Below are 27,499 nucleotides of genomic sequence, written 5' to 3' on the forward strand. Positions count from 1 at the left end.
GATAACTTCAAATTAAAATTCATCTCGATATTTTTAGAAGGCATAAAGTCTCAAATGTCAGCGGGATGCAGCTGTCCTATAATGAAGAGAAAAGGCCTCATAAAATAAAGAGGCTGTTGTAAATAAGTTTTGTTAAAATAATAATATTCTACATGCAGAAAAACCAAACAACAAAACAGGAAATGATAATCACAGAGATCATGCAGACCCTCAGTCTCTTAAATTATCAGACCGTAAAATGTAATGTGGTGTGACTCATTGTTATTGTTAACAACTAAAACGAAAACCATTAAAAATTTTCAGTAATTAAAATAAAGCTTAAAGTGTTAGTTCACCCAAAAATGAAAATTCTGATTCATTTGTGCTCCGAAGCTTCCTGAAGCAGTGTTTTGAAATCGGCCATTACTAAATAAGTCGTTATTTAGTTTTTTTTGGCGCATCAAAAATATTCTCGTCGCTTTACAATATTAATATTGAACCACTGTACTCACATGAACTGATTTAAATATGTTTTTAGTACCTTTATGGATCTTGAGAGAGGAAATGTCATTGCTCCCTATGCAGGCCTCACTGAGTCATCGGATTTCAACTAAAATATCTTAATTTGTGTTCCGAAGATGAACGAAGGTCTGACGGTTGTGGAATGGCATGAGGGTGATTAATAAATGACAGAATTTTCATTTTTGGGTGAACTAACCCTTTAAAATATAAATATTATATGAAAAACTTAATAAACTACATTTTTAAATGACTAAAACTACAAGTAAAATAAAAATAAATTAAAGCTGTAGTAAATAGAAATAACAAAGGAACACAACAAATAAAATAAAAGCCAATTCAAAATATCAATAAATACTATAATAGTATATAAATAATAATAAAATAACACTGGTGTGACTCCACAAAAACACAATTTATAAATTATTATACAACAGTTCGTTCTGGTTCTCAAATCTGATTAGCTGAGAGGTCTTTTACCAGTATCACCACGGGAACCGTTTTTCCGTTTGAATCATTCCGCTTTAAGCATTTTCACATCGAGTGTCATGGCGTATGAGCAAACCCACCATATTTTTACGGATACTAATGTTATTGTGTCACGGAATGTAGTTTTAAAAGTTTTTTAGTTAAGAATGTAGTTGATTAGAGCTCAAATATGCAATTGATATGTAAACATAGCACCTATTTGAATTTTTTTTAGATGCTTTCGGAGATGTGAGCTTCAGGTCGTAAGCGGCTATTCAGCGCTCATGTACCCGCTGAGAACAGCTTCATCTTGGCCTGTGCTTTGGGAATTTGCCGCTGACTCATATGTCGATAAATAAATATGAGGTTTAACTAATTTTGGGTGTATCAAATGGGAAATCAGTCACAAAGACTTTTATATTGAAAGGGACTGGTGTAAACAAGGACGTTTTTTTACTTTAAACAACATCTTACCAGGAGCAACTTACATATATTGACTAGTGCTGTCATGGGAAATCCCCTTAAATGTTAAAAGGACAAAGACAAAGATAACGCTTTCCTCAGCAATCATTCAAACTGATTTTGTGATTATGAATATAAGACTGACCTGAAGAATATCAGCTAGATGCAGGTAATGCACTCGCTTAGTCGATCTCTCTCTCATAATAATCTACTCTACATAATACAATTAGCTTCAATGAAGTGACTCAAAATTCCTTCGTTGCTAAAGTGACGATTTAGAATTAGTAATGGAGGCTTGGGCTCAACTGTTAAACTGTTAACTTGAGATTTTCATCCGTGGCGGAAGGAAGTAGTTCCTCACAAATGAGAGTTTTTAAAGACTCTTATTTATTTACACACTTGTGCCATCGAACTGTTCTATAAATGCAATATTACACTCGTAGCCATGTGATATGGCTCTATAAAACCATATTGTCTGCACCGTATTTATATTAAGTCATTGGCATTCTTTTCAGCACTAAAGTGCCCCTTTCTTTGCAAATTAGGCTCATTAAAGTCAGGCCACTTGCCCGGCACAATTAACATTGTGCAATTGCCACATGCGAACAGCAAATGGAACAGTAAATGGAATTTTGATGGGAAATTCTGTGCAAATTGTAGACGTTATTTTGCACCATTTCTTTAGTATTGGGACACATTGTGGTTGTCAAATGTTGGATCATGTTCATAGGTAATGTGATGAACTGCACCTGTGGTTACTCTGCTAGGACACCTGTGAGGCTCTGACGTCCTTCAGCTTCAGAACAGAATACTGTATATTGCGGTGACATTTAAGTGTCATAATGCTTTTTTGGGTCCACTTTATTCCAAACTGATATACTGTATAAAATATTCCAATAGATAATTACAACATTTCAAGGCTTGTTATAAGAACTGTTGAAAAGCTGGCTGGAGCCAAATAGCAGGTGTCTGAAGACCTTGATGGCACATGTGGTTTATTGTGCTTATGTAAATATTCAACGGCAGCTGAAGCACTTTCTGCTTCAAGGACAGTAAATCATTAGAACTTCTCTTTGCGATCAGCATGAAAGAGCAATAGAAACGTCAACGAAAGGTACAGGGCCGCTGTTTGATGCATAAACACATTGAAGATGTACAAGAAATAGACTCAAAGATGAATTCTGCCTTGTACAGTATCTGGAATTGTAAATTTCGACTGCTTCCCCGGAGCAGGTTTGAGAGGACCAGAGTTTCAAGGAAGAATCAGAAGAGCCTTTGGGCACACGACTCCAGCGGGTTGATGTTCTGGTGAGCTGGTTCAGTGCAAATCATGTGCAAAACAAGCCTGGTTCACGCGCCTCGGGGAGATGTCTGAATCTTATGATGACCTTCGGAAGATGGACACATTCTGTAACCTTAAAACAAGAACACTCCAAAACAATCCGCTGCCTCTTTCTCCTCTTCAAATCCATGTTCTGCGGGTCTCTGGTGAATACGCTCACTGACTAAACTCTCACACACCTGTCTCTTATCTCGGTTCTTTTCAAGTGCTTCTTGACTGAAGCAGAGCAAGAAGCTTCGGCTGGATACTGATTTGTGGAGCGTGGACACTGAGATTGAGGGCAAAAAATAAAAATGCTTCCATACACTTCACATCCAGGAGTATGTCATTAAATCCATCAATATGAGATAAAAAGACATGTTTGGATGGTAGTGAACCATGCATTTTTTAAATCAACTGTGAAAAGAATTTAGTATGAGATGCTGGTAAATGATTGACATGCAGGTAATGCTGAACTCTTGATGATTGATCAGCAAAGATTGATCATGAATAGTGGAAAATATATGTGAAAAATCACTCAAATATGTGAGAAAATATTTGAAAATTCTCTCATTTACCCACCCTCATGCCATCCCCAGTGTATTTGACTTTCTTTCTTCAGATGAACACAAAGATTATTGGGAAAATAATCCATCGCTGTGAGTCCATATTCTGTAATGCCACAATAGATGCCACTTGGTTGATGCTTGAAAAACCATACAGCAATTGTGGCGGACCCCAGTGGATGAATTAATGGCCCTGTTTACACCTGGTAGCAAGATGTGTTTTGGTCGATTGGATCACAAGTAGATGAGGGAGACATATTCCTGTTTCCACCTGGTATTTTAATCCGTCTCTTTTGTCTGCTTTCAACCACTTCTGCTCTGAATTCTTCAAGAGGAGGGTCTATGGGTGGGTAAATGTGTGGAGTTTTTCAGATCTTTCAATCTAATGGACAAAATAAGCTCGCGCAATTTAGATATGAACGCGCCCGGAGACGATGGAAAAACAAACAGAGAGCATCAGCTTTTGTTTCTGCTTTTCGTTTTCAAAGCAAACTTTGATCTCCAGCCAGCAAAGTTTAAATCCCATCTGGCTAGCGTGCTTACCATAATGTCTACGCATTAGGTCAGTAGGTGGAGAATAGGTGGTCTTTTGTAGCTGATCGAATGCATTTGATAGCATGAGCATCTACACTACAAAAGCAATCCGGTCAAATGCGTTTTCGACTACCTCTGGAAATAGTTGAAAGTGGACAATCTCAAAACCCCGTTTAAACCTGTATTTAGCGTCGTCCATTTGTGATCTGATCGACCAAAACGTATCTTAATACCATATGTAAACAGGGCCAATGTCTTCTGAAAATGAAACTTATAGGGGTGTGTTTGAAAAATACTAATATTTTAAACTTTTTAACAATAAATCATCATGAGGGGGAAGTTGTCGTAATTACCTTAAATAAAGCTCTGTATGCTTTTGAAATGCTTTCACGGTACTTTGATGTCATTCTCCGAACGGTCTGCGCAGCGCCGCTTCAAGTCGAACACACCTTAAATCTGTAGTGGTCAGGTGGTACAGTGGCCACAGGGTACAAGGTCGTAGCTCTCAGAAAATTAAGTTGTTATTAGAAGCAAAGAGTATAGAACCCAAGAGGCGACACTCTGATACTTTTTGGGTAACAGCCAATACATTTGTTTACATTTGATTCTGAATGAGTTTGATAGTGCTCCGTGGCTAAAGCTAACATTACACACTGTTGGAGAGATTTATAAAGAATAAAGTTGTGTTTATGAATTATACAGACTGCAAGTGTTTAAAAATGAAAAAACGACGGCTCTCTTGTCTCCGTGAACACAGTAAGAAACGATGGTAACTTTAACCACATTTAACAGTACATTAGCAACATGCTAACGACACATTTAGAAAGACAATTTACAAATATCACTAAAAATATCATGAATCATGTCAGTTATTATCGCTCCATCTGCCATTTTTCTCTATTGTTCTTGCTTGCTTACCTAATCTGATGATTCAGCTGTGCACATCCAGACGTCCTGCCCTTGTGCCTTGAACATGAGCTGGCATATGCAAATATTGGGGGCGTACATATTAATGATCCCGACAGTTGCGTAACAGTCGGTGTTATGTTGAGATTCGCCTGTTTTTCAGAGGTCTTTTAAACAAATGAGATTTATATAAGAAGGAGGAAACAATGGTGTTTGACACTCACTGTATGTCATTTCCATGTACTGAACTCTTGTTATTCAACTATGCCAATATAAAATTACATTTTTGATTCTAGGGCACCTTTAAGAGCTGAAAACTTTTAATGGTTTATTTACAGATAATAAATAATACAAAACTGCAAATTATACAATCTATTACATGCATAGAAATGTGTTGAACAACTAAAAAAAAAGTTCACTGCCGGACATTATTCATATTCTAATTTAGTGAATTTCATGTTTCTGATGGAGGAGAGAGCTAAGCAGTCTTGTTAGCTCTGGAAAACCTCAAAAGGGGTGATTCACAGGCATTTCGTAATTAGTGTCTCATGAATATCATTGGAATTCAAACAATCCATTTCATATGCAAAACTTTAGGAAACAGACGTAAAAGCGCAGACGACGCTCGCACCAAATGGATGCCTGGGGCAAGGAATTCATATTTGTTCATCATTGCAAAGTGAAAGGGTAGAATTTTCCACTCGTTTGCTGCTCGGCGCCTCCGCAGTCAGCCTGCCGCATACCCGATTCTGCCGAATGCGTCGTTTTAAGAGCACAGTGTGTCAGCTTTTGCAACGCCTTCAGAGAGGAAATGAGTTTATTGTCACTCATGGAAACCAAGGTGGTGAGCTGATGGACCCATTAAAGGGAAGAAACAGGAAAGAGGGAGGCAAGGTTTACGCACACCGCCGTAGACTTTGAAGTTGCGGCCCTTAAATAAATCATGGAGAAAAATTGAGCAGAAAGGGACCTTACGGTGGCATCTGCCAACAATCACAATGATTAATTTCTATCTTATGCAGGTGTGTCAGCTCTGAGCTGCGGAAAAGACAAATATCAGAACGAAATCTATGGCAAATACCGCTCTGTTGTCTGTGCGTGTCTCGCTTTATTCCCTGCTGGGAACGCTACTGGTCACACACTTGTTAAAATAAACTTTGCGTTCGGCAGAAAGTGGGTGGGAAGCGACATAGAGGTTTCTGAATTAATAAAGTGCTGCAAAGAAAGAAAAAAGAGAATGTGTAATTTTAGGGGTTTAATTGATGAAGGCTGTCTTAATGCAGCTGGGGCTTCCAAAGGAGATAAAAGAGGAGGTTTTGCACAGGGAGCAGAAAGTCTTGGGCAGAACTCAGTGTACTTTATATGAGGGTGAAAGTACATTACAAAAAATAAGCTAGGGATGTGCTGCAAACTACGTACTTTAAAAATCAAACAACTCTGAAGAACTACTAATCAGTAGTCCCGTATGATTAGGATCCACAGGACCCCAACGGGTCGTGCGCGTACGTTCACACTGTGGGATTGACAACCGCATTTACTTACAGGTGTGAGTCTCGAAATGTCCCGTTCACACAGCAACTCAGTAAATCTGCCTATTATGTTTGAGTTGTGTTGTGTTGACGTCCATTTTCTCCATATTAAGATGTTTCCGCCTAGGCTGATTACAAGCTGAGTTTACTTGAGAGTGAGAGTGCCAAGGTTCGAGAGTCACGGATCGCTACTGATACAAATTACTGTGTAAAAAGAAACAATAAATCAATCCATTTAAAAAAAAAAAATGGCCTTAAATTAATTTAACCAAACGAAGAATACATATCTAACATCTCAATATAATATGACAGTTAAAATGCTTTATATCATAAAATTAGGCTATTCTTGCTGTATCTATAGCTGCTACAAATCAAATGAGACCATAAACTGATGATTCTATGGTGCAGAGATCTGGGTGTGCATGAAATGGATCAATATAATTCAGACTAATGTATCACTATCAATTTCACAGGGTTCAGGTCATATCATATGTAGTCAAGTTCAGACCCGCACCATGCAGTACATTCATATTCATATGCAATGAGGAAGGTAAATCTCAATATAGTACTTAAAGGGTTAGTTTACTCAAAATGCAATTTCTGTCATTAATTACTCACCCCCATGTCATTCCAAACCTGTAAGACCTTTGTTCATCTTCAGAACACAAATTAAAATATTTTTGATGAAATCTGTTTTTTTTTTTTTTTTTTTTGTTTAATCTTTCATAGAAAGTAATGAAATTTCAAGGTCCAGAAAAGTAGTAACAACATCGTTAAATGTTGTCACGTTGACTATTTTAACAATGTCTTTACTACTTTTCTGAACCTTTAATGCAGCAAATTTATTGCTTTCTATGGGAGATAAAAATAAAAACCTCTTGGATTTCATCAAAAATATCTTCATTTGTGTTCTGAAGATGAGTGAAGGTCTTGGAACGACACAAGGGTGAGTACCTAATGACAGAAATTCAATTTTTGGGTGAACTAACCCTTTAAATACAACTAAAAAGTAAACAGCACTAATAAGTAAATCTCTAGCACTCATCCTTGAATATCAATAGAAACGATTCCATCATCACCAAGTCGTTTTTGTTTCAATTATGTATTTAGCTTGGAGTTTTGCTGCTATTTTCTGTCAAAGGCCTTGAGATCCTTTTCAACCCCTGAGCCGGAGGTCTTCCAAAGTAGATTTTGCACGCTTAATAGTATGAAAATAATACAGTTGATAAATAATGCAGATTTAATAGATGCCCGTTACAGTATCTGATCACCTACTACTATATCAAATAGCACATGACGACTGCTAGCATGAGTAATTTGAGACTCACATGTGGCTTGCTCAGGAGCATTTCACTGGCTGGACCTACTGAACGAATGCACCCATTCACTGAATGGGCCCTATAATACACCCGGTGCAATGCGACGCAAGGCGCAGCGCAAGTGTGTTTGCTAGTTTGCGTCCGGTGCCGTTCGCGTTTTCCCGTTCAGCTCCACGTCCTTAAATTAGTAAATGCATTTGCGCCAGTTAGTGCGCCCATGGGCGTGCTGGTCTAAAAAAGAGGTGTGTTCGGGTGCATTGCCGGCGCATTGCTATTTTAAGGAGCTGAAAATAGACTGCGCCATAGACCAACTCAAACCTGGTCTAAAGTCTAAAGTCAATGGCGCAATATTTTTTTGTTAGAGCGCGTTGGTAGAAACTGCGCCTCTGTGAGCGTCCACAGTGCGCGTTGACTTTGCTTATAACACACAGGGATGCGCATCACACAAACATGCCAAATATTAAAAACAAAAGGATTACAGTGTAAAAGAATATTATTGTGTAGGCTACATAAATATAAAAATGTAACTTCGTTTAACTTCTAACTAAACGTTTAACTTCGCGCACGAGCAGATCGGTTTCTTTGCTTGAAAAGCGTTCAGCTTTTCCGCCAACAAATTCCACCATGTAAATAGCAATCCGCCATGGCGCGAGCGCATCTCGCTCTTAAAGGGAATGGGAGATGACACTCTGATTGGTTTATTGAACGTTACGCCCATTACTCATTAAGAGAATAGGGACAACCCATTTCAAAAATGCGCCCCGGCGCACGGACCGTTTTTCCGTCGTTAAAATAGCAAAAGTGGATTTGGACACGCCCTGAGTGCACCTGCGCCGTGCGCTTTACACTTTGTTAAAATAGGGCCCAATGAGTCAGTGTTTTAAAACTGAATTAGAGCGTCACTGAATAAGACATCTCGTTTGTGAACATGCATGGTGCTTAAACATTTCTTTTAATTAGATAAAAAGACAAAAAATAATGAGACTTGTTTTGGTCGACACAGTTAATGAAATAGTAAAGTACATAATTCAATGACTCATTCATAACCAGTGTTATTTTAGTATAATTGAGATATTACCATAATTTTTGTTTATTTAGTTTATCATTTTTTATATGCGCAATGAAAATGCTCCATTCTCCACCTAGATATAAACACTGCGGACGTTAATGAAGATTGGATGCATGAACTTGCGGCTCGGATGGACTCTTGTTGTGTCAAAAGTGATAAGACTTTTGGTTTTATGGACGACGACATCTTTGATATTATTTAGTCACTGTCATACTGTCTGCGTGATCTTTATACTCATTGTAGGGAAAGAGCAGCGTGAACATTCTTCAAAATATCGCTTTTTGTGCTCCAAGGAAAAAAGTAAATCGACAAGATGAGGGTGAATATATCAGATTGATGAATTCAGTCCATTAATTTGGTCCCAAGCTGTTACACAACTAAGAAAATAAACATCAATTATGCACATCTTTAATTTGACACCTTTTACCTACAAGCTCAAGATTGGTCCACACGCTCTGCTTAACAATTACACAATTCTGTTTACAACAGGACAAGTCAGCAAAACGGAAAGTTTGCTTTTGAATTTTTATGGATCTTATTAAATCGTCAGCAGGCCCTTAGGTGAGGAGATGAGGGGGGCGACAAAGAAAAGAAGAGAAAATCGAGGGCTGCTCAGAAGCGAGGGAGGAATGAAAACTTGAATCACGAGCTACAGCCTGAAACAGGGGTTTTAAATTTCACGCTATGCATTTAATTTCAATAAGGCCTCTGGAAAGAGAATACACAATATGACAGCTGGAACCCAAGAGACAGAAGAGCTTATCTGATCAAGACACGTGACTCGCTAGATCAACTGAACTATGACTACTACAGATAGTGTTGCACTTGACTCCCATTTATTACTGCTCTGATAAAGAGCATTATACATAAAAGGAGCCTATATAACAGGAAAATTATATAGTGACTGCATGGTTTGAAATGTGTACACGAATTACGCTAGTAATGCATGGTTGAAAATGTTCTGCATTGCTCTAGTTCAATCACAAACTCTTGCCTTGAGCTTCAGTGAAAGCTCTTTCAGTCTTCAAACACTTGTCAGGTGGAGTTTTGCCTGCTAATGCAGGAAAATAAAACAATAAAAAGCTCAAAGCTATGGTATATTGAATTAAGATTTTAAGTCTGTGTCTTACCAGACGTCAATATGTTTACAAGTATAAATAGTCAAACGCACTTTCTGAGATAACCTTTTTGTTTCCAAGGCTACAGCAATATTAAAAGGCCCCATGACTTTTCAAGTTGTTCAGGATTTACTGGATAAGTATAAAGTAGGGCTGTCAAAATTAACGTGTTAATTTTTGTGTTTAATGTTTTTCTTCAGTTTAACGTTAAAACATTTTTTTTAAGCAATTAACTCGGAATTCGTTTTTTTTTTTTTTCTGTCGTCTTTTGGCTGCACTACAGTATATATTCACACTATCATTCATTCAAGTGCTATTAAACAATTCAAGCATGATAAGATGAAAAAATAACGTCTCTCTGTGAACAAACACCGAAACACGCAGTCAGACAGCGCGCGAGCACCGCATTGAGTTCTCTTTCACGCTTAAAAGGACAAAAGCACACAAAATTATGTCAAAATTCCCATTTTTGTCAAGTATTCTCGTAAGAACGAGAAGTGTTTAATGAACGTAAAGAGTTATGAGAAAATAGGACGTGTGTCAGGTCTTAAAGTGACAGCAGCCTAATAAACCTGATCCTGTCTGTATTATTAATGATAATCAAAGAACAAAAGACAAAGATAAAACCATTCACTGCTCTTGACTGAATCGCTTTTGTAGGTTTAATAAGGATTAACCTATATTCAATTTATAATTTATGCAATGAAGTCTGTGCAGTGTTTGATTATTTAAAGGTGCCCTCGAATGAAAAATTGAATTTATCTTGGCATAGTTAAATAACAAGAGTTCAGTACATGGAAATGACATACAGTGAGTCTCAAACTCCATTGTTTCCTCCTTCTTATATAAATCTCATTTGTTTAAAAGACCTCCGAAGAACAGGCGAATCTCAACATAACACCGACTGTTACGTAACAGTCGGGGTGTACGCCCCCAATATTTGCATATGCCAGCCCACGTTTCCAACATTATAAAAGGCATTACACAAGGGCAGCCAGTAACGTCTGGATGTGCACAACCAAATCATCAGACTAGGTAAGCAAGCAAGAACAATAGCGAAAAATGGCAGATGGAGCAATAATAACTGACATGATCATTGATAACATGATATTTTTAGTGATATTTGTAAACTGTCTTTCTAAGTGTTTCGTTAGCATGTTGCTAATGTACTGTTAAATGTGGTTAAAGTTATCATCGGTTATTACTGTATTCACGGAGACAAGAGAGCCATCGCTATTTTCATTTTTAAACAGTCTGTATAATGCATAAACACAACTTCATTCTTTATAAATCTCTCCAACAGTGTAGCATTAGCCGTTAGCCATGGAGCACTATCAAACTCATTCAAAATCAGAAGTAAACAATATAACAGTATACAATACTCACATAATCTGACGCATGCATGCCGCATGCATGACGAACACTTTGTAAAGATCCATTTTGAGGGTTATATTAGCTGTGTGAACTTTGTTAAGGCACTGTTTAAGGCAAGCGCGAGCTCCGGGGGCGTGGAGCACGAGATTTAAAGGGGCCACAGCATAAAATCAGCGCGTTTATAATAATGCCCCAAAATAGGCAGTTAAAAAAATTAATAAAAAAAAATCTATGGGGTATTTTGAGCTGAAACTTCACAGACACATTCAGGGGACACCTTAGACTTATATTACATCTTTTAAAAACAAATCTAGGGCACCTTTAATTTTTGTACATTTACCTGTTAAGGCCGGGATACACCAAGGGCAATGTCGGCCATTTTTGAGCATCAGTTGGCTTAGTTTTTTCCGGTGTGTTCCACACTGTTGGCTCTAGTCAGAGTGATTTTTGGGACTATTTTTTGGGCTGTTTCAGCATGTTGAATCGCCGTCGGGTCATTGGTGAGAGAGAGAGAACTCTAATTGGCTGTTCAGTTTAGCGAATAAGTCCGTGCACAAGAATAAAAGCGAGCAAATAAGTCAAGACGGTACAGTTATAACTTCACGTCATCTTACCTGAGTATTCGAATGCACAAATTTTTTCATAATAACATGAACTGACTGGAAAAAAAGAAAGTGATCAGCATGATTGATTCAAAATGATAAGCAAACGCTGCTTTGTTTACAGTTTCTATATCTGCAGTCATAATTTCGGTTTCCCTTTTTGACAAAAATAGACTATTGATACCTGCCGATATAGACAGATATTTCCTTACATACGGACGCAGAATGCACATTCAGTCGCCTTTAGTCCTTTTAGTGTTTTCAAGCGCAGCTTTTTGGCTGAGACGCAGCCGACGAGAGGCGACAACACAGTCAGCTTTCGTCAATGCTAGTTCTTTGACATCGGTTTGGTGCGTCCCAGGCTTTAGACCTACCTGAAAACCTTAAAGCACTGTTTACAAGGTTACATGGGTCAGGTCTTCAAATTTCTTTAAAAAAATTATATATATTCAGGTTTTTCCAAGACATATGTTGCAAGTTCAGAAAATCAGAGATCAGAAACATTCTGATGTATAGTTGGTTTTGCTTATTTTTAAATCATTTTAAGTCATCTTGAGGCCCCTTAGAACTTTTCTGAGGCATCCGGGCGAGAACCGCTGGTGCAAATGTCCATTGTGTCATTCATATTATTCAAACAACAGCATTTAGAAGAAGAAAAAAGAAAATGGAAGGGCTCGTTTTAATTATAGACCTGCTTCTCAGTCATACTCCGACAGCATCGGATCAGTATTAATTTATTACATCTAACAATCATGTATTGAAGACTATGCCAATTATTTAAGTAGGGTTGATTTACATTTAATTTCTGAATCTTTGCTTGAATACCTGATACTGTACTGCTGTCAGATAAATGAATGCCGCTGTTTGCTTCATTTGAAGCTTTGTTCTGTTTTAATTTCATCTAGAGTTTGTTTATTTAATTTTTATTTGATTACTGAACGAGTAATTAAACGATACTTGTTTTTAATTACTTGGGCAATATTTACTGCTTAAAGGCTACAATTGTTTTAATTTGATTTGTTCATATTTAATATAATGAAGGGTACACACATTTTTCTCAGATTCTGAATGGGCTAGGAATGGCGTATGGTTTATGCTAACAAATAGTATAATGTGCGTACCATCATAGAGTTGGGCCGATCGTTGAATCCCAATGGCTCAGTGAAGAAATCGGTGTTGTGGTCCAGTCTGCCATGGCCTCCATACTGGATTTCATCCGAATCCAGTTTGATCTTGTATCTGGAGCAGGGTGTGTTAAGGAACCAAAGAGGAGATACTGGAGACAGAACTTAGAAGATAAATCAGTCACATTACAGTCAAATGTACTCTTTTCTTTCTTTATATTATTGTGAGGGACAAAGTATCAATTGAGGGATCAAATAAACCCATGAGTCCGTCTAGTTATCAAAGCACTTACACCTGATGGTTGTCCAATTTCTGCGAGTCAGAATGCAGAGCAGCACTGCAAGTCAACAGCACTGATTGCTTCGAGCTCCTCCGAGACAACGACACACATTTGTCCCATATAAACACGTGCACCAAAACCGACGAGCCACCGCATCAACAATTCCAGGCAGAATTATTTATCCATTTCAAAATATTAATAATGTATTCCATCAAAAAATGTTTCAAACAACACCAATCGTGCACACACACAATTTCACCCTGTCTGTGCTACACTGACTAAATTAAATATTAAAAAAAAGTAATTGCCTAGACTCATGACCGGAATAAGAAATATCTTTGACAGAGAGCATAAAAGAATAATGAAGACACATTTTGTGGAAAACTGGAAATCTATTTCATGCTTTTGTGTTTTTAAGTTTTGAGTAATACACCCCAAAAAGCGGACAAATGTCTTGAAAAATCACGCAAGTCGCTAAAACTTGCTGAACATCTGGACTGCCCCAAAGATTTCCATTATAAGTGCATTAATGTTGAAATGATCAACTGTGCTAATTGACAGCATAGAGCTAAACTTGTATTGAACAATTATTTAAAGATAACATCAAACATTTAATTTCCATAAAGTGTCAGTTTTTAAGTGAAACAATATTATGGTGAAAATAATGTGCGGTTAAAAACTGGTTAATATTACTTTGCCTTTTCAACGAGTACAAAAGAACATCGCAAAAGAAAAGGTCATGAGAGGATGACGAAAGACAAGTACCTTATTGGCAGCCAGCAAGAAAGCTGAAACACAAAAAGCGGCTACAATCTGAACCTCCAACAAAGGTTGAATGGTTGGCCATTGTGACCAGAGTCCAAAACATGGAGAGGATGACTTTCTCATTGAACCTACAGATGGATAAATATTTGCAATACTCGGAAAAATGGATTGTGTTTACAACTTCATGACATGTTTATTGACCACTGTATCATCTGACATATACTTTTCTGTAAGGATGTATAGGTGACCAAACATTTATTCTATCATGTTTTGATTGTATGCTTTGTTTTACAAAAGAATAAAAAAGATAAAATACAAAAATAAAAAACAGAAAAAGAAAAAGGTCATGAAAGGCACAGAAAGTTACTGCATTTTGAAAAAAAAAAAAAAATTTCAAAAACGTTTTTTGTTTTAATGCTATTTTTTTTTTTAAAAGATGCATAAATGTGTCGCTGTGTCATGGCAGCGATTCATATAATTAACCACAGTTAAACCACAGTTATTTATATAATAAAGAATACAGATAAATAAATAGGCTTAGTTTTTAAAAAGGGAGTAAAAATGCTTGAATTATTATGCAACTGGCAATGAAGTTAATAGAAATATTATGCGATATTATATAAAATTTAATATATTATTATTTGCACAACAACAATAACCAAAAGTAAACAAATTTCTTAAAAATAAAATACTGGCAAAACAACAACAATATAATAATAATAATTAGTGTTATTATTATTACTACTACATTATCAACGGTGTTGGGGAAAGTTACTTTTAAAAGTAATGCATCACAATATTGCGTTACTACTTAAAAAAGTAACTAATTGAGTTAGTAAGAGTTACTTTTTATGGAAAGTAATGTGTTACGTTACTTTTACTCATCTTGGCTGGGCTGTTTGTTTGTTTTCATCACAACAAAAGGGTTCATTTTTTTGGCAAATGTAAAGGCCCTTTCACACCAAAAGTGAAATGAATAACCCTCATGCTGAAGGCAATGCAAATTCACGCCTGTACAGTAGAGGGCGCAGCTCAGACAAACAAGCCTTTTTAGCTGTGCTGCATATTCTGGATCACAGATGACGCAGGAGAAGTAAATAAGTAAAAGTATGCTCACATTTAGTCAAGAACTAGTCTACAATAACCATCATGTTCACACAGCACACACAAAACCTCTGCACTTACTCTCAGTTTCTCACAACACGGCAACAGGAGAGCTGTCAGTCAATAAATAGGAAAACAAAGTAACTTGTGTTACTTATTTGAAAAAGTAACTCATATACAGTACAGTCCAAAAGTTTGGAACCACTAAGATTTTTAATGTTTTTAAAAGAAGTTTCGTCTGCTCACCAAGGCTACATTTATTTAATTAAAAATACAGTAAAAAACTGTAATATTGTGAAATATTATTACAATTTAAAATAACTGTGTACTATTTAAATATATTTGACAAAGTAATTTATTCCTGTGATGCAAAGCTGAATTTTCAGCATCGTTACTCCAGTCTTCAGTGTCACATGATCCTTCAGAAATCATTCTGATATGCTGATTTGCTGCTCAAGAAACATTTATGATTATTTTCAATGTTGAAAACAGTTGTGTACTTTTTTTTTCAGGATTCCTTGATGAATAGAAAGTTCAAAAGAAAAGCATTTATCTGAAATACAAAGCTTCTGTAGCATTATACACTACCGTTCAAAAGTTTGGGGTCAGTAAGAATTTTGATTTTTATTTTTTTGAAAAGAAATTAAAGAAATGAATACTTTTATTCAGCAAGGATGCATTAAATCAATCAAAAGTGGCAGTAAAGACATTTATAATGTTACAAAAGATTAGATTTCAGATAAACACTGTTCTTTTGAACTTCCTATTCATCAAATAATCCTGAAAAAAAATATTGTACACAAATAATTTTGTACAATTGTACACATTAAATGTTTCTTGAGCAGCAGATCAGCATATTAGAATGATTTCTGAAGGATCATGTGACACTGAAGACTGGAGTAACGATGCTGAAAATTCAGCTTTGCCATCACAGGAATAAATTACTTTGTGAAATATATTCAAATAGAAAACAGCTATTTTAAATTGTAATAATATTTCACAATATTACTGTTTTTACTGTATTTTTAATTAAATAAATGTAGCCTTGGTGAGCAGATGAAACTTCTTTTAAAAACATTAAAAATCTTAGTGGTTCCAAACTTTTGGACTGTACTGTATTTTGTTGCAAATTTAAAAGTAATGTGTTACTTTACTAGTTACTTGAAAAAAGTAATCTGATTACATACTTGTAATGTGTTACCCTCAACACTAGTTAACATTATTTTAATTTTAGGAAATTTCTGTTTACTCTTGGTATCGTGTTGGGTTGTCCACTTGATATTCCACAAAACAGGATCCTGAAGCAAGAGAACAAATGATACATGTGGTGTCTAAAAATCTACCGGAAGTAAAAAACAAAGCGTTTAGTTTACTCATGTGACGTGCAAAAACAACAGCTGTGAAAGCAGCTCATTTTGCCATGTAAATATACAGTTTCACCTTCAACGTGTAAGTAAACAACTGTATTCCTGTAGCACAAGGAAGGAAAAAGACAGAGAAGTTGGAGTCCCCAGTCTCCCCACTCCTGCTCTCTCTCTCTGTTTACCTCTCAGGGGTTTAAACAGTTGTGAGATGTAACAAACATGCAGACAGGCGTCTAATTGGCTGCTTGAATAATCACCTCCTATCCCCATGGGCTAGCGGTGGGTCTTCGTGTTATCCTCAAACGCTCTCTTACTCTGCCCCGGAGCTGGAGCACACTTGGCTTTTACTGCCAGCTTGCCGGCTTTGATAGTGATGATTAAAAAGAAGTGTTGCTTGGCGTATAGTTCCTGCTGAGGATGACGACAGATACCCCCCCGACCCTACTCCCCCATACTCCTATTTGCATTGAATTCTCTCACTGATAGAACAAACTTCCTTTGTTATGGATATTTCGGAGATGTTATCGGGAAGAGAGTGAGAAAAACAAATGATCTGATGCCTTCTTTTTTCTCAGAGAAAATTAATGGGGGCTTCATATAAGTTGCTTATACTGTCAGTATTTAAAGAAAAAGTAAAGCATGCAAGTGCTAAAGTTCTCTGAAAGTGCAGTCAAGACCTTACATTTATTTATTAATCACAGCCCGTTTTGATAATTTGCATGCAAAATTACATCACTACCCCAAGTAACTAACCAAGCTAAATGCTAACTAAAGGATCAGTTCACTTTCAAATGAAAATTACTCACCCTCAAGCCATCCAAGGTGCATATGACTTTTCTCTTTCTGATGAACACAATCTGAGTTATATTAATAAATATATTAATAAAACGCATCGCTTTGCTTCAGAAGGCCTTTATTAACCCACCGGAGCCATGTGGAGTACGTTAAGGATGCACTTTCTTGAGATTCAAACTCATTGGTCCCGTTCACTGCCATTATAAATCCTGGATACGTCAGGATATGTATTAATATAACGCTGATTGTGTTCATCAGAAAGAAGAAAGTCACATACACCTAGAATGGATTGAGGGTGAGTAAAGGCCCTCTTTTTCGTTCTTCGTTTAGGGGTAAAACGAAGTTCGAAATGCGTGACCAGGGATATACTGTAAACGAACATCTGAACTTGCTAATAAAAGTTCCTGTCAAAAAAATTAATTGTATTAAAAGAGCAGCTATAAAAAAAAAAGCCAGTGTTGAGCAGCAAATAGGTATTTGAAGCTTCTGGTGTCTCTGGAGTCTCAAGAAGCTCTCCATGCAGGCTGGCAGTTGTGCATAAAGATGCATTTCAGCCACTCCAAACCAAAGCTCACAAAGAGAAACATTTTCAAATACCTGATTGCTGCTCAACACTGGCTTTTTTTATAGCTGCTCTTTTAACACAATTAATTTTTTTGACAGGAACTTTCCTTAATAAGCCTTCGATAATCTCTATTCATTTTTCACACAATATTAGTTGTTTTCATGCCTTTTGCACAACATTGCACCATTTCATGCTTTTCATCTTCAGAAAGATCTTTCTTCCTCCCCCTATGGCATGAGAACTGTGACTTGATTAATAATGTGGAACAACCTCTAAGTAGGGTTTCCATAGACCTGGCAAATTATTTTGTCTGAGATTGTTACCAGTTATCTAAAAAGACATGGATAAATAAACAACCAACCATTTTCTTAGAAAAACTAAAATCTGAATGTTTATTGTACTGAAATCTTACTGATATGTCACTAAAGTTAAAGTGTAAAGTTAAAGTGATCTCAGTTTCACTAAACTAAATTTATGTTGTGGTAAATTTGAAAGCCAGTCTTCACTTCCTCAGCTCAAATGAAGTCTGGTTGGTCATTAGCATGAAATTAGCAGGCTAGCAGGCTAATTTCATAGAAAGGTCCTTCCACATGACTTGTGGTAATGTTCCACATCGCATTGAACTCATCAAACAGAGCGCAACATCAAGTTGTACACAAATCAAACACGATGCCTGAACTTCAACTTTGACTCTGTTTGCTGCTGGCCTTTCGAAGAACAGGCAATGATTAACGGACAATTTTCATGATGTATCATTAGAACAAAAACTGGCAGATGGAAGGTCTATAGTGACAATCACCCTGCAGAAATGAACCACTTATACCAGCCTGGTCTAGCTGGGAGTGGTTTGCTGGTTTTTAAGGGGTTTAGATATTCAACAACAGCTTGGCCAGGCAAGGAGATCATCTTAAACCACCTTAGATGGGTTTAGTCTAGCCTTTTCAGAAGGGATTTGGCTCCCTAGCATTGGAAATATATTTCTGAGCCTTTTTGAAACCAATAACGTTATCGATGCCAACATTTGATGTTGCGGCTCTAGAGAACGAGCACCGGAAGCGAGATTTTAGCAAGAAGTGCTGCGTTGCAGAATATCAGTTCCGCCCCCAACGGATTCATACAGACGCCACGTCTGAGAATCATAAAAAAGACGTCTACGGGGAGACGGAGAGATATATAAGGCACAAGGATCCTTTATATAAAGAGGAAATCTACCTTAAGCATTTGTGCATTGATCAATACCACCCATTCCCATTAGACAAGCACGAAAGTCACCCAGGACCAAAGTATGACAGGCAGCACAGAAAACAGCATGCCGGAAAGAATACTAAATGTATTTGTGTGTGCGCAGACGAGCGAAGCAAGCGAATACACAAGACCCAAAATGGCTAATTCAATGTTCCCTGGCAAGCGTGCCAGTGTAACAGCAGTGGCTCTCCTGCTGAAATTGGCAGTTGGAGGCTTTTAGCAATTATGTTTTTGTTAGCGCTTACAGATGCTTGTCTCTGAGGCCAGGCTGCACTTTCGGTGAAGCACTGTAATCAACCAAGCCTTGCTGAACAAAGGGGAGGGTCTGAGATCAAAGTCAATTTGCTCACAGGAGGAAAAATAGCAGACGAAAGGGTGGCAGGTCTAAGGGCGTTCGGACTCAGAAGCACTGATGACCTGAAGAAAATGTGTGCATGATCATGATTGCGAAGAGGGTTGTGATTTCGTGTCTTTCATGTGTTAGTGGCAGCAGTAATGGCAGCTTGTCCTTTGAGGGGCAAACAGGTCTTGACGCTGGGAAGGATTCTGCAACCAAATTTCAAAATCAAGTCTTCACACTGTTTATAATCTCTCAGCCAGTGTTGTGGGTAACGCATTACAAGTGACTCGAGTTAAGTAATCAGATTACTTTTTCAAGTAACTAGTAAAGTAACGCATTACTTTTTCAATGCAAATTACTTTTTCACATTTACTGACTGGCAGCTCTCCTGTCCCCATGTTGAGAGAAATAAAGTGCAGAGGTTTTGTGTGCACTGTTTAAAAATGATGGTTATTGTAGATCTAGACTAAATGTGAACATGCATTTACTCATCTCACTTGCATGAAAACATTCAGTATTCCTCAAAATGAATAAAAACAAATGCAATCTCAGAATTTAAGCAAACCTGTAATAATTAACTATATTAAACGACACAAATATACTTTATGTATTTAATCTCACTTTATTAACCAATGTCTTTGCTGCTGACCTCCAATGATCTAATTCAACAATACTAATAAACACAAATTACTTTAGATTAGATTTAGAAATAAGAGTAACCTTTTCCTGTAACCTATTCTTATTTAATCCAGAATGGCAGCACAACTGAAAGGTTTGTTTGAGCTGCGCACTCTACTGTACAGGTGAAATATGCATTTCCTTCAGCCTGAGGCTTATTCATTTCACTTTTGGTGTGAAAGGGCCTGAACATTTGCCAAAAACAGAACTTTTTTGTTGTTATTAAAAAAACAAATAAGCAAGCCCAGCCCAGGTGAGAAAAAATAACGCAAAAGTAACGTAAGACATTACTTTTCATAAAAAGTAACTAAGTAACGCAATGAGTTACTTTTTTAGTATTTTTATATACATTACTTTTAAAAGTAACTTTCCCCAACACTGCTCTTAGCACCATCTTGCATCCTTTTCTTTTAGTAAACATCGGGCAAACGCTACCGCAACGTTCAACGAATAGGCTGAAATAGGCCTGAACTTTTCCGAAGCTTAACCTTCATAAAAATGTTATCGTCAAGAGGTTTCAACAAAGTTTTGCAACCCTGTTACCAAAACATGGTACTTAAAACGTTGATTTGTATGATTTTGTAATTTTCAAGCAATAAACATTAAAAATAAAAATAAATAGGCAAAATGCATGAAATAAAAATTGTGTTATCCATAATGGGTAACAGGGTTACAAATGTGGCATAAATGATGCTGTCCATCAGGCTAATTTGGGACCAAGTGTTGATAAAGAAAATGCTTTTATTTGAAAATAATTTTCATATTGCATATTATCATATTTTAATTTTTGTATTGTAAATACAAAAATGGTAAATATGGTAAATACTGGAGAAATGTACTAACAATCAAAATTAACGATCAAATTCAAAAATAAACACTTTCTGGCATACCATAAAAATACCCGATATGAATTGTAACAATAAAATATCCCATCTGAATTGTAACAATTAGGTTATCCATCTCATAGTGAAAACCATGTAGCCTATCAAAATGTCATTAACTGTAGAAGTGAAATCTTACTGTCATTTTGAAATCTGGGTACCGTACTACTGAACGGTGTCTTGAGGTATGTTAACCATAGTATAAGCGGAATAATTGACTCCGAGCCATTGAATTACTAGAAAATAACACACACCTGAGGTGTAACGGTAATTACCACCTCGGGTGTGCATTATTTTCTAATAATTCAACGGCACGTCGTCAATTATCCTGCTTATAGATTTTGAGTCTGAATTTAAGACAAACCAGTTTTTTCCGATGTATCTCTAAGAAAAAAACATTGCCTTATATTCAGAACAATATGGTTTTTTTAGTAAATTAAAGAGGACACATTATGTTTTTTTTGTTTTTTTTACTTTTTCAACTTTTTTTAGTGTAATGATGCTGTTTGAGCATGAAAAAGGTCTGCAGTTAAACACTGTTTCTGAACTTCCTGAAACGCCTCGATTGTAGTCTTGAGTTTTCTTCCAGGAACGAACACATCACAATATTCCTCATTTAAAGAATTCCCGCTCAAAGCATACGCAAAAGAGATGATGCCAAAGAGTTTGTTGAAATTCACAGTTATGGTAAGGGGATTGACATGTTCGAAGCAGTTGACCAATCACAACACACTGGTCCAGCCGACCAATCAGGGGCTTCGTAGAGACAGGAACTAAACAAAGCATTACTGACAGACTGGGAAGAGAGGTGCTGCAAAAATGTCAAATATGTGAAAAATAATATGTTTTCAGAGTTTCGTATCACAAAAGCATTAAGCAACAACTGTTTTCAACATTGATAAAATAAGAAATGTTTCTTCAGCATATTAGACTGATTTCTGAAGGATCATGTGACACTGAAGACTGGAGTAATGATGCTGAAAATTCAGCTTTGCATCACAGAAATAAATTACAATTCATTTTAATTGTGAGCATAAGAGACTTGAAGTGTGAAATGCTTCTAATATATCACTCCCACTAAATCTTAAGTTTCAGATGTGTATGAAGCTTCTCAATGATTTTTAGGCAGTCATCATGTGCTGTTCAAGAAACTCACATACTCTCAACCATAACATGCCCTCATGACCCATGCAATAACCCTTCTTATAGCACAATCATTCCCACGAGATCACGTGTGTTCTACCTGATGCTTATCAAAATGCACTTTTCTCCTTTCCATCCTTTATCAGATTCATTAAGTATTTTTGGGGGCATAAAGTCATCAAGCTCCTTTTAGTGGTAAAGCATGCTGCTGTTTTGCCCTGAGGACATGTCTGTTACAGATTCAAGGAGGAATGCTGATATGCTTGAATTATTTAGAATGGCATTCAGGTAAATGCCCCTGACAGATAATAGGAGAATGATGACCTGACACAATCACAGATGCCTGTTGGCACGCAGCGTATCAAAGACACATCAGTTGTCATGATGATACCCAACTGGGATTTACAATACTCCATCCATCTGAATCCATCTGAACGGATAGAAGCACCTGAAAAACACACCCATTGAGAGCAGAGAACGAAAGATTGAGGTAAAAAAATCGTAGAAGGTTTGAGCTCTTGTCAAAAGCTGATGTCGACAGAATTTTAATGGCTGATGTTTGTGGTGGAGTGCTTAACTCAGGGGAAACTTTGTCTTCTAGTTTGAAAAGAGAGAAAAAGCCTAAGGAACAAAGCTCCTGCTCATCCTACTGAAAGGACATAGGAGAGACTTATTTTAAGGCGTTGAAGTGCTTTGTCTCTCTCTCTCGAAACCAAATTCATGACCACATCCTCTTCCTGAAGCTTTTTTGTTTGGCTTATACCTGTAGCTCCACTTGTTTACAAAAATATGGGTTTTGTGGCTGTCATTCGAAGTGGCGGGAGCTCATGCCAAGGTGTTTTTTAATGTGTAAACAGACAACAAACCTCATATTGGCCCATTTTACACCTGGTATTGAAGTGTGAACGGGGTCCAAAATATTTTGTGCTCCAATGTTTCAGGGATGCATTTGGCCACACCAGAGATGTAAACACTAATGCATGCTAACGCTTCCAGACAACAAAAAACATCTCATGTGTCATGCGAACTATTCGGTATAAAGAAGAAGAAGAAGAAAAAAAAGATACACCCAAGCTGAACATTTGCCAAAGTACATGCAACTTCTCTAGTTTGTCACAAGACCCAAAATGGCTAATTCAATGTTCCCTGGCATATCACAAAACAATGACAAAATTAAGTGGCCCACATGCATTCAACTGAATTTTTCGAGATATCATATTTGTGGTAAAATTAGACAAATTTTGATCAGAAAGTGAGTAATTCATGGTCACGTGAATAGATATTAAAAAGAAAAACTGAAATTATAAAAATAAACAGAATCAATGAATCAATGAATGAATCAGTGAATGAATGAATGAATCAATGAATAAATCAATCAATCAATAATCAATCAATCAATATTAGGAATGATTACAGTTATTATTATTATTTAGGATTTATCTGCAATATAGTAGTTGTCTGGCTATCACCAGACCAAGCTCAATTTAAAATTGAACATTGGTTTGCTATATATTTCCTACTGCACAAGAGGCGTGATCAACGAGCATTATTCACGCAATTGGATAGTCCTTCAACCAATCAGATCAACGATCCGGGTGACGTACTTTGCAGAGCGACGCGAAAACTCCAGACAGGTGTAGTTTGTATTTGTTTGTAGCATTGATCAGCGGTTTGCAAGAGCAGCAATGGCATCGAGCGATTTTTGCAGACGTCATTGTGTTATACCCACCCAGAGCCATAGAAAGAGCTCTTTACCCTCCAATAGCGAGCAAAGTGGATAAGCCAGTCTGTGATTGGTTCCCGCAAAAGTGTAACAGATGCAGCAGAAATGAATGTATGGGTTTCCAGACTGAGTTGCCGGGCGAAATCAAATCGCCGGCAGATCAGGCTGGGTTTACCCAGTCTAATATAGTAGTGTATTGCTGGCCAAAATCATCTTATTTTTGGAATAGTCTAATGAAATATATATTTTAGTTTGCCTAATTTGCATGCAGTGACAAAGATCATAATAAAAAATAATAAATAAAATATAATAGACATAAAATAGAAAATAAAATAAAACACTTAAATAATAAATAGGGGTGTAATGGTGTATGTATTTGTCCCGAACCGTCTAGGTACAGACGTCACGGTTCCGCTCATGCAGTTAGACGACGAATACAGTCAGTAACAGGTGATCCACACTCCAATCCAAAAGGGGGGGGTGCGCGCATAGTAATGCTATTCAGCCTAATCACTTTAAACCAGCATTAACCACCAATAATCACAATAAGCTTTGTGTTTTGTTACTTTTGATTAGAAACAAAGTGGCATCTTTCAAATTCTGTCCATTTTATCATGAAATTCAAACAATAAATCCCATTTTGACACTTTTTGATGTGGCGAGACAGTTCAAAGGCAGCGCGGAACATGATCATCCCTTCCTCTTCCTCACTACTACAGAATGAATGAACATGAAGGTATGTTGAAAGATACAGTACAACTTACTGAAACGTATAATCATTTCAACCGCGGAAAGATGTCAGTAAAACAGTTTGTAAACAATATATGTCACATAATAGGCTATAACATTTACTAGGGGTGTAACGATACGCTCAGATCACGATACGGTACGGAGTTCACAATACGTATCACGATATTGTGAACAAAATGAAACTGAAATTCAAAAAAGATTTATTTAAAAAAAAACATTAACAAATTTCAATAATTTTCGTTGTTGTACATACAAGATAACATTTCAGGTTTAATAAAAACCTTCTGTATTCAAATTAACAGCTGAATAGGTCTGTCTGTCACTGAAATAAAAATGTTAACATTAACATGAACTTAGAATTAAGAATCCTAAGGGGCCGTTCACATATTGCGTCTAAAAACGCGTGGAAGGCGCGGCCGCACCGCTTCTCATTCTTTCCAAAGCGCTTGTGCTCCCGTGGTGTCGGTCGTTGCTATGCAACCATGAACTGTGCTCACCAAGAGGAAGTTTCAGCAAAGGATAAATTGATTTCTAGCCCTTGCATTACTTTTACTACTAGATATATTTATGGAGATGAGATATAAAAACCACCCTGTACAGCTATGATCAGCTGTTCGACTGAGATTTTGATGTTTTGTTAGGGAAAGGCCACAGCTGATCGGTTGGTTCTTGTCTTCTTAAAGCAAAGCATCGCAAGCATCTTTTGCTTTTCTATGAGCACAGCTGTTGCTGTGGCACTGCGGTAAAGGAAAGCCACAACTTTTCTCACGCGACCAAGCAAGAGACTGACGCGAGAAACGTTTAAACCTGCTTGCAAGATTCGATGTGTGCGCGAAACACTTAAGCCGAGTTCAGACTGCACGATTTTAGCCCCGATTTTGGCTCGCCGACAGGTTTTGAGAAATCGCCGACAAATGCCCGAAATCACATGCAAATCGGTGCTCGTTCACGTGAGTGACAATCACGCAGCGTGAATGAGCAAAGACGCAATCTGAGAGAATCCCCGACGAGTCGCCGACACCCGTGAGATATTTGGCATGCTAAATATCTGGACCTGTCGCCGATTCAAAATCATGCTGTGTGAAAAGTGTTCTGACTGGAAACTACATCGGCGATGACCGACAGCCAATCAGAGAGCAAGATACAGAGCAGCGGGGAGTTCGGGGAGGAGTTATAGACCACAATATCAGCAAGCATGGCTTTGTACACATAAACATTACAATGCCATCAAACAGAACCAAAGCACAAACATTTGCTTTACCATCCAACAGCAGCACATTGAAAAGTTATGTATTTACCTCCAACTCTCATTGCAGAACACACAATCCACAGTCTCCTCAACCGTTTCCTCCTCCATATTCTTCTTTTCTTTTTCTTGTTTTTGCTGCAAATCAGCGCACAGGCAATTCGTATTGCAAGCTTCTTGCGGGCTACCGTTTTTAATAATAATAATAATAACTCCGGTCTTGCACGCGTGATATCGCGTTGTTTCCTTGTCACATCTCGCGTGTTTTTGGTTGTGAAACGTAGTTTGCGTGCCAGACAGTTGTCGGCGATTCTTCCTATCATGCAGTGTGAAACCTTCTGTCGCCGATCCATCGTGCAGTTTGAACACAGCAGTGACTGAATGCTGGCCAAGATAGTCATACAGTGTGAAAAGAACAGTGACCCGACTGCTTTGAAAATCGTGCAGTCTGAACTCGGCTTTATTGAACTAGAGAGCTGACAACCCAGCTTATCTTACTGCCACCTCCATGTTGCAGAGTAGGTCACATCGGCAGCTCAACCAATAAGATTTGGCTGCCGTCATATCGTAAAAGTACTCTACGATACATATCGTAACCTTTTTGCATCGCGAAATATAGTACTGCGATATATCATTACACCCCTAACATTTACCTCAGAAAAGCCATTCAGTGTCAACAGCTTGTTAGTTCGCTAGAGAAACAAACTGTTTCACTAAATATATGCACTATTTTAGCCGATATATTAATTATATTTTACTTAATTATTAGTTAATGAAAGGCCTAAAGTTATGATGGCCACTGTGTAAATGATTATTTTTCAACAACGAATTGGAAAAACAGAAGTTGATGCAAAAACTGCCTTATGTGTACTTTACATGTTTATAATACATACATTTTTTATTATTATTTGAGTGTTAAATAAATAGCAACTGAATTTAATCATTTGGGCTCTGGTGTTAATTGTAACCTTTATTATAGTAATGTGCAAGAAAGGGTTCTCTAATAGTTTATAGCATTAGCAGAGACTAGGGGTGTGACGAGACAGGTAGCTCACGAGGATTTCTTGCACATTACTATAATAAAAATACTATAATTTTCTCCTGACAAGACAAGACACGAGATTGAGTTCACGAGACGAGATTTTTACACACTGTTTTTAAGAAATCCTCAAAGATGATTAGACAAATAATCTGCAGGTGCATTTGAAATGTTTTAATTAATCATCTTGTAATTAATGTCATTTCAGTTCTACTTTCTGAGTGTGAATTATCATATGCAGTAAAAGACAACAATATTCAAGCATTGTAAAACGTTTTGCCGCAAACTCAACTGACTGACTTCTCTCCTGTATAATTTCATACAAGTCTCTTTAGACCTTACTGTTCATGATTTATGAGCTTCTATAACTTTCGACCTCCTAACTGAACTCCTTTCCGCAAATTGTTTATAGAAATAAAGAGTATAAATAAAAATGTTAAAACTTTACAATAAGGTCTCATTTATTAACATTAATGTATTAACCAACATCAACAATGAGCAACATATTTGCTACAGTATTTATTAATCTTTGTTAATGTTAGTTAAACATAAAAATAGTCATTCATGGTTAGTTCATGGTAGTGCATTAAGTAATGTTAACAAATACAACTTTTGATTTTAACAATGCATTAGTAAATGTTGAAATTAACATTAAAGGATTAGTTCACTTTTAAATAAACTTTTCCTGAT

The 27,499-nt window shown here is 37.0% G+C and overlaps 1 protein-coding gene across 1 annotated transcript in view; it reads right to left on the reverse strand.

Annotated features, from left to right (window-relative positions):
• Positions 1-27,499, reverse strand: part of gbe1b (glucan (1,4-alpha-), branching enzyme 1b) — a 168,834-nt gene that overhangs the window by 6,300 nt on the left and 135,035 nt on the right. The window contains exon 15 of the mRNA XM_048161402.1: positions 12,888-13,005. Coding sequence (XP_048017359.1) covers positions 12,888-13,005 — 118 coding nt within the window. The remainder of the gene's footprint in view (positions 1-12,887; positions 13,006-27,499) is intronic.

The sequence above is a fragment of the Megalobrama amblycephala genome, linkage group LG16, assembly GCF_018812025.1.
Source record: "Megalobrama amblycephala isolate DHTTF-2021 linkage group LG16, ASM1881202v1, whole genome shotgun sequence".
Classification (NCBI taxonomy): Eukaryota; Metazoa; Chordata; class Actinopteri; order Cypriniformes; family Xenocyprididae; genus Megalobrama; species Megalobrama amblycephala.